At 50.1% G+C, this 10,651-nt stretch overlaps 4 protein-coding genes across 4 annotated transcripts; 2 read left to right on the top strand and 2 right to left on the bottom strand.

Annotated features, from left to right (window-relative positions):
• Positions 1–2,473: 2,473 nt before the first annotated feature.
• On the top strand, positions 2,474–4,983 carry BO87DRAFT_314642 (fungal specific transcription factor domain-containing protein; the record flags this gene model as incomplete). The annotated part of the gene is made up of 10 exons (XM_025619665.1): positions 2,474–2,546; positions 2,684–2,715; positions 2,772–3,146; positions 3,203–3,221; positions 3,278–3,499; positions 3,571–3,589; positions 3,644–3,905; positions 4,018–4,221; positions 4,279–4,748; positions 4,803–4,983. The coding sequence occupies 10 exons, from the start codon at positions 2,474–2,476 to the stop codon at positions 4,981–4,983; spliced, it is 1,857 nt and encodes a 618-aa protein (XP_025477096.1).
• Positions 4,984–5,920: 937 nt separating this feature from the next.
• BO87DRAFT_389186 (MFS general substrate transporter) lies at positions 5,921–6,814 on the top strand (the record flags this gene model as incomplete). Its single annotated transcript, XM_025624887.1, has 3 exons — positions 5,921–6,017; positions 6,074–6,644; positions 6,760–6,814. 3 exons carry the CDS (start codon positions 5,921–5,923, stop codon positions 6,812–6,814), a joined length of 723 nt encoding a protein of 240 aa, XP_025477097.1.
• Positions 6,815–7,068: 254 nt separating this feature from the next.
• Positions 7,069–8,959, bottom strand: BO87DRAFT_442272 (MDR family MFS transporter; the record flags this gene model as incomplete). Its single annotated transcript, XM_025628039.1, has 4 exons — positions 7,069–7,752; positions 7,829–8,270; positions 8,346–8,725; positions 8,801–8,959. 4 exons carry the CDS (start codon positions 8,957–8,959, stop codon positions 7,069–7,071), a joined length of 1,665 nt encoding a protein of 554 aa, XP_025477098.1.
• Positions 8,960–9,330: 371 nt separating this feature from the next.
• BO87DRAFT_442278 (NAD(P)/FAD-dependent oxidoreductase) lies at positions 9,331–10,481 on the bottom strand (the record flags this gene model as incomplete). The annotated part of the gene is made up of 2 exons (XM_025628040.1): positions 10,231–10,481; positions 9,331–10,164 (listed from the first exon to the last, which is right to left on the bottom strand). Exons 1-2 carry the CDS (start codon positions 10,387–10,389, stop codon positions 9,331–9,333), a joined length of 993 nt encoding a protein of 330 aa, XP_025477099.1. The 5' UTR covers positions 10,390–10,481.
• Between the last annotated feature and the right edge of the window lie 170 nt (positions 10,482–10,651).

Raw genomic sequence — 10,651 nt, forward strand, 5'->3', positions numbered from 1 at the left:
AGCTTGGGCTAACCACAGCAATCACTGAGGCAGTACTTGCTTTTACAGTCTTGGGCATCTGATGTATACTGTGAGATCCTCCTAGCTACTAGCTATAGCTTTAGCTTATCTAAAAATGCATGATGCTTTTAGCAGCCCTTATTGAAAATAATTCATTCTCGGCAAATGCAATGTTCTTTGATTTTACCTTGTTTAATCACAAAAGCTGAACACCCCGCGTCCCTGATCCACAAGACGAAGGTTTGAGCTACGGCATGGCCGAGCCTAGATCCGTCGATCCTCGGACCGCTATCCGGAAGTTACTCTGGAATAGAGTGGCAAACTAGTGCCATGCATGACAATTCCGGCCCATCCTCGCTTTCCGGTAATACCGAAACAAGGCGCCCTGCCTCAAGTATAACATCGGTGTATACACTTCAGAGAATGCACTCCAAAATATAACACCAATCTCATCCTATAGATCGTCACTATCAGGGCCAAAATGAACCCTGATACATTCCCTGAGCCTCCATCCGATACCATCGGTAAGTCTCGTATTCCCGTACGCCCTATTTGAGGACTCTGTATTCCGATCCGGTGCGCCAACCGGTCCGACAGATTGGTCTTCCCTTGGAAGCCAAAGCATTGAATGTACGTTCTCTCCCTCGCTGACGGTTCCGCCATTACTGGACATTTACGAAGGGAGCTAAGTGATATTTTATCCGACGCAGTTCCCACGTCTCATGTGGAATGCACCTACTCGCCCGCAACAAGCTCCTGGAGCTCACCCGTAGTGATTATGGCTACCGGTCGGGTTCGCGAGGTTTGGGCCATATCGGCATCGCCAGTCGAGCGATGCGGACATCCTTTGGGAAGCCTCGAGCTAGCCACCGCTGGCGAATCTCATGGACAGTTAATATCCCCAATTGTTTCTCCTCTGTGATGGACTGGCCTGAAGGGTTAGTCTGGGTCCGGATAGTGCTGTTTGTTCCAGAGAGAGAGAGAGAGAGAGAGAGGAAGAGAATGAGCACGAATCACCGAGTCGGTATTTCGGCTAACTGTCATCCGATGGTCGACCGAAAGCACCGCGGATCAGAAGGGGGGACGAGCGAGCAGCTGTGCTGGACCGGGTGTTGGGATAGGTCAACCCCGTGAAAATATTTTCTTTGGCGATGTCCTAGACCAGGGTACCTGGGGCTGGTGTGGGTCAGTGGGCCGCGGCTGAGACTCACAGCCAGGCCCGACCCTAAAAAAGCGGCTGGTTATGCTCTTCCTAGTCTGATCTAGGTGGCGTTCAACAGTAGAGGATTGGGTGAAACTAGAGACGGCGATGTACATACTAATTCCTTGATTATACTTACTCTTCAAAGGAGGTGCGTGCGTGTCGTGAATAGCGTCCATGCATTGGGGTGTGCCCGATCATCCAGCCTGCATGGTAAATGTAACGTTGGACCGGGGTGATTCACCTAGTGCTTCAGTCGGCACAGCACTTGAATCGATAGTCGCTCGAAAATATTTGGCCATTCCGGTGCACATTTCCGAGTAATTGGCTTGGAAATCTCTCAGGGAGCCTGCCCATCACACATTTGTGGGGTTCTGTGGCCTTTCAAAGCCCGACGACAGATAGTTTTTGTCTGAGGACAAACACGGCTTGAACCAAAGGACACCTCGACCGGTGACTACTAGACGCACGTTAGGGATGGCAAGCCGCTCTCACTGGCGACCGACGTCATACAGCAGATTATTATCAATCAAACAATCCAAGTACTACCTGCGAGTCTGGCCAAGCCCGCCAATAGCGCCGAATGGGCACAGTTGCCCGTCGGTACATGCAATCCCACGCCGTTCGATTGGTGGAGGGCGAGCAGGTTGGCCTCTAATGCTAACCTCATTGGATGGAAAATCTCTCGACCATCTGTTTCTACAAGAATAACTCTCACGTGCGCGTAGATCGGAGATAGGCGATGCACTCCTGCAGTGACTGTACCCACCGTACCCGACACGAAGAGGCAGGCTGCCCTGGCAGGATCCAGACTCCGCCTTCCTCTTTTCTGTGTGTCCCAATCAATCATCCCATACATTAGTTTTGCAGTCATGGGGATTTGCCCCTGTGATATCTTGATATATTCTTGTTCTTTGCTTTTCGCCACCACGACCAATCCCAGAAAGACTACTTGGGGGATTTGGAAGGCTTTGGTGATGGCACGATGATCGGAGCGCAGAAGCATATGACACTCATGTTGGACTTGGTGGGGCGGACTCGGCTGAGAACAATCCCAGATTAATTGTGAGCAACCAAATCCCGAGAGGGGAAGTGTGAAGACTTGTAATGTGCATACACTATTCAAAGGTAGTACGCAACTCCCCCAAGGTGGCAGTGCCCGCCTTTTATAAGCTTGCTCTTCATCTTTCGATTGCGTCTTTGACGAGACTCTTTGCGTAATCTTGCAGTCTACAGATATATGCTGTGCCGTGATTGAAGCCACGAGGCATCATGAATGGAATTCGCAAGGGTATTACACAACGAAGAGGCGCCTGCGAGCCGTGCAAGGCGCGGAAGACTAGATGTCAGTTCCCGGCGATGTCCCTCCTCTTGCTATCTTCCTTAATTGCCTCTTCCGACATAGTGGATCGTGCCACTTTGCAATATAGCGTGATTTCACTCCTTCTTTGTTCTCAAGTTGACCAAAACTCAACACTCTAGGTGTTGGAGGTAGTCCTTGCATGCACTGTCGGGTAAGTTCCCATCTTGTCTTCCAAGTCATTTCGTACGCATGTCTTTATCCTGACAGCACAGCTCCCAGAGGAAGGATAGCCCTTGCATCTATCCCCAATGTCCAGCATCAGCAAGGCCCATGTCCACCCCGTCGCGGCTCAGTCCTGCCTTGAGTCTAGTCGAACGTGACTCAGATCTGCCGTTACAGCACCCAATCAGCCCTCGGGGATGGATGGAGGCAATTGCTCCGGGTTCTTTAGACTTGTGCTGTTGGGAACTTCCCGATGTATCATGCAACCCTTGCCCGGACTGGTCGGCTGATGGCTCGGTCCTAGGAGGTCCATCCGAATCCGAGACAAGCCCTGCTACTCTTTCTCCGCCTTATGGTGACCCATCAGCGACCAGTTTAAATTATGAACAAGGAGGTGACGGAATGTTTTCTATCCATATTGTGAGGTTGCATTAAATCGTGGGACTAACGTTGCAGCCAAAGCTGATTTCTGACAGCTGCAAAAGGAGTTTCAAAGTACAGTGATCCCCGCAACTTTCGATTATAACTGGCATACTCATCAAGTACAATAGCTCGCCAAGTAACTCTAGGCTTCGACATTCCGGCACTATATTCCTCCCCACCTCTCCTCGATGGTGATCATCCACGCTACGAAAAGGTGAAACGAGCCGCACAGCTCCTCAACTGCCAAATTGTGGGCGACAAGATGACATCCTGTCTTTTGCCCGAGGGTCAAAAACCGTCGCTGGGACCGATGCTCGACAATGAGCCTCGAATTAGTACCTACATACAAGGTAAGGAGCATCTAGCTTCCAATGATCTTGCATTTGTGTGGGAGTACAACCAGCGTACTGATGACTTACAGCATGTTTTGAAACACCCTGGTAGGTTGCCTACAACTGACGGGCAGCCCCCTGGACTTAGCTGATAGCCTGTAGTGCTGGTGTCAATATGTTCCTGACTATGGCAAGTGCTCAGGAGTGTGTGGATGTTGTGCTGAAGTCCGACTGTTCCGATCGAGCCACGGTGGTGGTGGCCTATGCCGTCCTGGCGTTGGGCTGCTATCTTGTAAGCATACATTCGGGTATCAAAGGTGTCGTGGAAGGCATGTCACGGGCCGCTCGATATTTTCAACGAGCGTTGTCAGAATCGAACTATCTGACAATGGATAGCGCGACTGTTCGGGCATTTCAGGCAAGTGTTCTGTCCCGATTTCGAGGTCGATACAGCTAACGTTTCCATCCAGGGGATTCTGATCATGGTGGGTCGGCTCAGAGGTGAAGCCGTACAAAACAAAATTAACCGGTGGCAGATCATCTTCGCAGACAAATCCGGTCATCACACCAAACCCCGTCTCATCACCCTCGGTGTCCAGTTCGTGCAGGATTTGGGACTTCATAGCTCTCGGCGCCTGCGACAGCTTTGCACCCAGGCCGACGAACGATTGCTCAAGAATGCCTTCTGGCATCTCTATGCCATTGAAAAAGCCGACGCGGTGGACAGAGGCCGATCTTCGGTGAGAGCCCTTCCTCACCAAAGAGGAGAAAAGATAATCTAATATCAAACTCCCTAGATGATGTGCGACAAGCTCACCGACTATTCGCCCAGTGATGGATGCCAGAACCCTGATGAAGCACGGTTGACGCTTCAATGTTTATACGGACGTGTCTGCGATCGTGTGATAGATTCGCTCTATAGCCAAGTAGCCCTCCGAGCGCCACGAGTTGACATGTGCCGTCAGATAGAAGATGCATATTGCTTGGTTCAATCATGGCTTGGTATCCTCCAGACATATAACCATTCGCTCAATTCTCCTTCAGTGCGCTCTTCTTGTCTTGAGGAAAACATGGAGGCAGAGGCATATTTGAGCTCTTATTTTCTTACATTCTTGATTCACGGAAAATGGCTCCAACTCGCGCAGCAGGGACTGGCTACTGAGGAGAGAGAGGCCTATGGGCGAAGTGAAGCACGATGTCTCGCTGCTGCGCGATCGGTGTTGGAACAATGTAGCCAGCACACCCATGTCCAGATGCTGGCTAATATGTAAGGCCACCCCAATAATCTCGTTGAGAAGCTGGTCGACTAACATCGAGTTAGGAGGTTTCGTTCGCTTCCAAAAATCGCGGCATGCATTCTCGTTCTTATAGGGCAATCGTGCGGCCGATTGGATGAAGAGCGGATGTACCTGCAAATGGCATCTGGATTTTATAGTCGTCTTGCCATCTTCATGCCCGTCCAGTTGGGTTTGTTAATGGAGTTGACGGATATATCGGCGTAGCGATGAATGCGAGACGGGCGGCTATCATACGCAACGCGAATGAAATGAACATCAAAGTCAATTACGTTTAAACTCATAGTCCACAAGCAACTGAAGTTTCGCTGTCGTAGTAAAATAAATGATAATCTAAAACAATAAATAGCTAAATACAAAAAAATTCTAAACAGTAGTCCGTCGATCACTAATTCTTATCTTATCACCCCAAAGGTAAACCCACAAGGTCCCTAATTCGTTTGCTCAACAAGACCGCAAATCTTGGTAACTTCGACACAATCAGTCCTCAACTTTGCCAATATTTTCCATGGTCCGATCTCAAGAAAAGAATGTATTCATCCAGCACTTCAGGATGCGGGTATATCTCCAAAGATGTGACCACAACACGCAGGATGTAAGACCTGCCGATACAGAAGCTTCTTGGAAATCCCACCCACTGATAACTTACAATCAGAGCCGATTTCCGAGTCCTCCCACTTCTCACCATTGGCTTCGCAACTTACCAGATCGACCGCACAAATATTGCTAGTGCGCTAACGGGAGGTTTCGCATCGGACATTGGCATAAGCCAAGATATCATTAATCTAGGAAATCAATTAATGTTTTTGGGTGTGATTGTCCTGGAAATACCGTCAAATATGGTCCTACAAAAGGTACTTCTTCTCTTACACTATCTCATGCATAGACATTATCCTATGAATTCAAATAAGCTCAGTGTACATGTACTAGGTCGGACCCCGCCGCTGGATCAGTGCCCAGGTCTGCATCTTCGGAGTCATTGCCGCATTGCAGATCTTTATTCGGAATAAGACCGGTTTCCTGCTTACGCGAAGCATACTGGGTCTCGCGGAGGCCGGGTATATCCCAGCTGCTATGTACACTCTTTCAACATGGTATACGAAGGAGGAGTTAACGAAGCGCATTGCAATTTTTTTTTTTTGGAATGTTTGGGGGCGCTGCGGTGTCGCCGTTACTTGGTGCTGCCTTGCTCAAATTAGATGGGAAGGGAGGGTTGCATGGTTGGCAGTGGATATTCTTGCGTGAGTACTGGTTTCTTCCACCATTAGCCGTTATGGAACTTTACTGATATCAGTAGTGGGGGGAATATGGTCGGTCATTATGGCGATCGCTTTGTTCACGTTACTGCCGGAGAGAGAAGGCGTTGCTAGTGAATGCTCTGATGTAGAGTCCGCCTGCAAATCCCAATCATGGAATGGGTCCACCTCTGAAACAATTCCTGTCAAGGTGGTATGGGAAACACTCGCAAACTATACCAAATGGCCCCATTTCCTCGCCACGGCATGTGTCTTCGCTACCTGGAGCCCACTCACTACGTATACTCCGACGATCGTCATGTCACTGGGGTTCTCTCGCATCCAGGCAAACGCTCTCGCTGCAATAGGGAGCTTACTCACTCTACCCGTCATTGTCTTCTTCGCATCTCTGAGTGACTGGTCACGCAGACGGGGGATGAGTGTCATGCTTGCAATTGCTGTGTATCTCGTCGCACTCGTTCTGTTGAGGGTTCTGCAGGCACGGGTCGATAGATGGGGACGGTCTGGCCTCTGGACGACTGTTAATGGGTTGGCGGTCGGGTATCATCCTGTTCATAATGCTTGGATTCAGGTTAATTGCTCGAGTCCGGGGGAGAGAAGTGTCAGTGTGGCGTGAGTTTATTTATCCTGTTTGATATCTTGCCGTGATTACTAACCTGATTGGGTAGGATGTGTACGTTTCCCCTGTTTTGAAGATTGGTATGTGGATGCTGAACATGATTTTTAGTTGTCATGTCTGCCACGGCTGGGCTCATGGCCGGGACGCAGATCTTCCGACATGATGATGGTTTGAATGGGTAAGTGTTCATCATGCAAGACAGGGAGCTACATGTTCTGATGCGACATTCACAGCTATCCGAGGGGCATACTGATCATGATATTTTTGGTCTTATCCGGCTTAATCTTGGTGGCTATTCAAAGTGCGTTTTACCGCTCATTAAACCGTTCAAGCAAGAGTAGGATCGTCCAGGAGACTTGATGGATCGTTCTTGACGAAATTGCTTCTATCTTGTACCTAAATACACAAGAGCAGCATCTACACGATCTCATTCCCTCCGCATTCGACATTGTCCTGCTCTTCTCTATTGTTCACCCCCGTCTTCACCGACTTCCACTCCGGCACAAATGTTGCCAAAACCGCCACTCCCGCCAACGCAACCGAGATATAAAACGTCCTCACCACCGCTTCATTATACGCCTCTAACGCCTCTCCCAGATACTCGGCGGGCACTCGGTTCCTAACCTCCGTCGCTCCCGCAGCGGCCACACTGGTCGCATCTACACCCGGAATATTCCTAGCGGTTAATCTCTTCACAAGCTCATGCTGAAAAATATTCTGCGCCACGATCAGGAAAACAGCACCTCCAAGCGTCTGATAGAATATCATCAGAGCCGTACCAACAGGCACGTCTTTAGCGGGTAGTGAAGCCTGCATAGCGAGGACAGTTTGCTGCGCCTCTATGCCAATTCCAGCACCCATGATGACTTGGTAGCCAGCCCATTTTACGGTCCCAGTGTCCGGAGTAAAGGTTGTCATCAGCGCGGTGCTGATGAGTACCAGGATACAGCCCATGATCATAGTGGGAGTGTAGTATCCCATGGCGGAGACTAAGGCACCGCTGAGAATGGAGAGCACAATCAGCGATACGAGCATGGGAAGGTTCATAATCCCCGATCGTACGGCGGAGGCGCCTTTGATTACTTGGAACCATATCGGGAGCTGTTTGGGAGCAGATGTTTGTTAGCGGTGGGAAGCACTATGTCGCTCTTTAAGAGCGAAGAGGATGAGGGCTCACATAATAAACAAGAATATAGAATGCAGCTCCAAGCATGGCGCTATATAGACCGCAGCTCCAGACATTTCGGTTCCCAGCTACCCTTGGTGGGATCATTGCCATTTCTTTCTTTCTGGCCTGCACAATGCAGAAGGCCACCAATGTGACCCCGAACATCACGAACAGGGCAATAATGCGACCGTTGCTCCAGGTCCATTTTGCCCCACCCCATTCGATGGCCAGTAGGAGACAAATAATGCAGGCACTGAACAGTACTGTACCTTCAATATCGAGCTGCTCTAATCTCTGTTTTAGTCGGCTACCTTTCGTTGCATCAGGAACGAAAGTAGGAGAGAGCGCATGGAATAAGAAAAGGATGACCACGGCGCCGACTCCGCCCAGGGGGAGATTGATGTAGAAGCACCATCGCCAGGAAACCTTGTCTGTGAAAGCCCCGCCCATCCTATAAATACTTACTCGTCAGCATTTACCTTTATACTTCTCGGAGAGATATATGGAGAAAAGGAGTATATCTAACAATGGCCCAGCCACGGCTGCAGCGCCCTTCAACCCCCCAAGAATACCCAAAGCCGTTGCCTGAAGCCGCAAAGACATGCTCGCAGCAATGAGCAAGATAGTCCCCGAAAGAAGCCCTGCCGCGCCTATTCCCGTGATAGCCCGTCCAAGTATCAAGCCAACCGAGGTGGGAGTTGCCGCCGACACGACGGATCCGATTTCGAAGATTACCAAATTTGTCATATAAACACATTTAATGGAGTACATGGTACATAGCCGACCGTGGAGGATCTGCGTGGCGCACATTGTCAGTAGGTAGACCGAGCTGTACCATCCCATATCGTCGAGAGAGTGAAAATGGTCCGTGATGACGGGGAGAGCAGGTGCAAGTATCGTGTTGTCCTGTCAGAGCATCAACACATTAGCTTTGCCTTTGAGTAATTGACGGCTTTGAAGCATAGAAACATAAATTTGTACCAGCGCAACTGCAAACATCACCAGATACAGCGCCAACAGTATCGCAATCTGGCGCCATTGGGTCGGTGCGTTCGTGTCGGTAGGGGTTTCGTGCGCGATTTTTTCGGAGTCACTAGGCCGGTCCTCAACGACGGAGGAATCTGCTGCAGAGTCTAACATAATCTGAGAAATTGGGACTGGGCTGGAGATGCGCAGCGGCCTCCTTCCAAATGATCATATACGATGGGGTGATCGAGCGTCTGTGGTCGGTGGAGCGGATTTCCGGCCGGACTCGGATCTGCAGCTCGGTCCGCAGATGGAAATAAATCGATGCATTATCACCAACCGGACCGGAATGGGTGTTCCACATACAACACGAGCTGAGCCCAGGTAACAAAAGAAGTCCCAATTCGCTTTACGTTATGCTCAATTGTTCTAATAATACATACTACTCCGTACATAAGCAATTCGCAAATATCCTAATCACCACACATCCTGCACCACCGCAATGGTACTACTCTACATAACCCCTGACTACTCTACTACTGTCCCTAGGAATGCTCGACCGTCAACTGCACTGCAACTGCCGAAGCCACAAACGTGGCATTGCTCGCAGCATTGGGAATGTCCTTCGCTACGGAGGCATGATCACCAGCCACAAAAACGGCTGGCACCGTGGTCTCCATCGTGACATCCTTCTGCTTGTAAATCCCATTTCCATCCAGCTCTAGCCCAAGCTGGCTGCTCCAGTCATTCGTAACGACTGTATCCGGCATATGCGTGAGAAACCCCATATCTATATAGCTGTTAGGAGATTCCCCTCCGTCTTCTTGTCCCAGCCAGACCCGCAGGGTGTCTCGCGAACCCTCATCAGCCGAAACAATTCGTTCGAACGAAAGAATTGGGCGAGATTCAATAATGATCCCTTGCGCTTCCGCACCGGCTTCTTTCACGGCGACCGTGGTGTCTTCAATGCCGTTGGTGAATAAGGTCACTTTGTCGGCGAAGCGACGAACCATCTGTCCGAGGATCAGACCCACAGAGGGATTCGCCTGTAGTTGTGAACTCTCTGCTACCAGTAGACCTGCCATTGGTGCGCCACGCTCCTCATACCCATGGCAGAGGAGGCAGTGGAATATGAGCCGGCCCCAGTTCTCGGCGTACCCATCAATGGGGGGCATGATGTCGCGTATTCCTGTAGCGAGAACAAGCTTTGAACCCAGGTATGCAGTTCCATCTTCATCAGTAACCTCGAAGCGGGTTCCTATACCGTCATGGGGTAGCTTGCGCGCTTGGATGATCTTCTTGTTGATGATGGTATTGGTGGTGTATCTATGCAGAAGGGTGTCGTGGATGGCGGCGCGGAAACGTGCAGGTTCCACATGCTAACGAGGACGCAGGAGTAATTAGCATGATCGATTCTGGGTAGGCAAGAAAGGGAAGTAACTTACATCAAATCCGAGGACATTATGCATGTGGGATGTCTGGCGGTTGCGATATTCCTGGCTGTCGAAGAGGAGTATCGAATGCAACTTGCGGGATAGCGCCAGGGCCGTGGCGAGGCCGGCGGGACCACCGCCGATGATGAGCACGTCAGCTGTGGTGGCCATGCTTATTTTCAGTTTGTAATTCTGTTTCTCCTTGATAGTTGTGGATTGATCAAAAGTAAGCTGATCAAGTCCTTGAAGCGTGCGAAAACAAGAGGGGATTGCTGAGTCCGTTAAGTAGGGCTTCAGCCCGGTTTGGAATCACGGACCGCGGATTACCGTCACGTTACAGTACGTCTCCACTCTTTTCCGGTGCAATTCCGATGCAACTTCTTTTTCAGCTCCGCAGCAATGAACTTTGTATTTGCCCTGTTAATTTATCACA

This window comes from Aspergillus neoniger (assembly GCF_003184625.1).
Source record: "Aspergillus neoniger CBS 115656 unplaced genomic scaffold BO87scaffold_28, whole genome shotgun sequence".
In the NCBI taxonomy this organism is placed as follows: Eukaryota; Fungi; Ascomycota; class Eurotiomycetes; order Eurotiales; family Aspergillaceae; genus Aspergillus; species Aspergillus neoniger.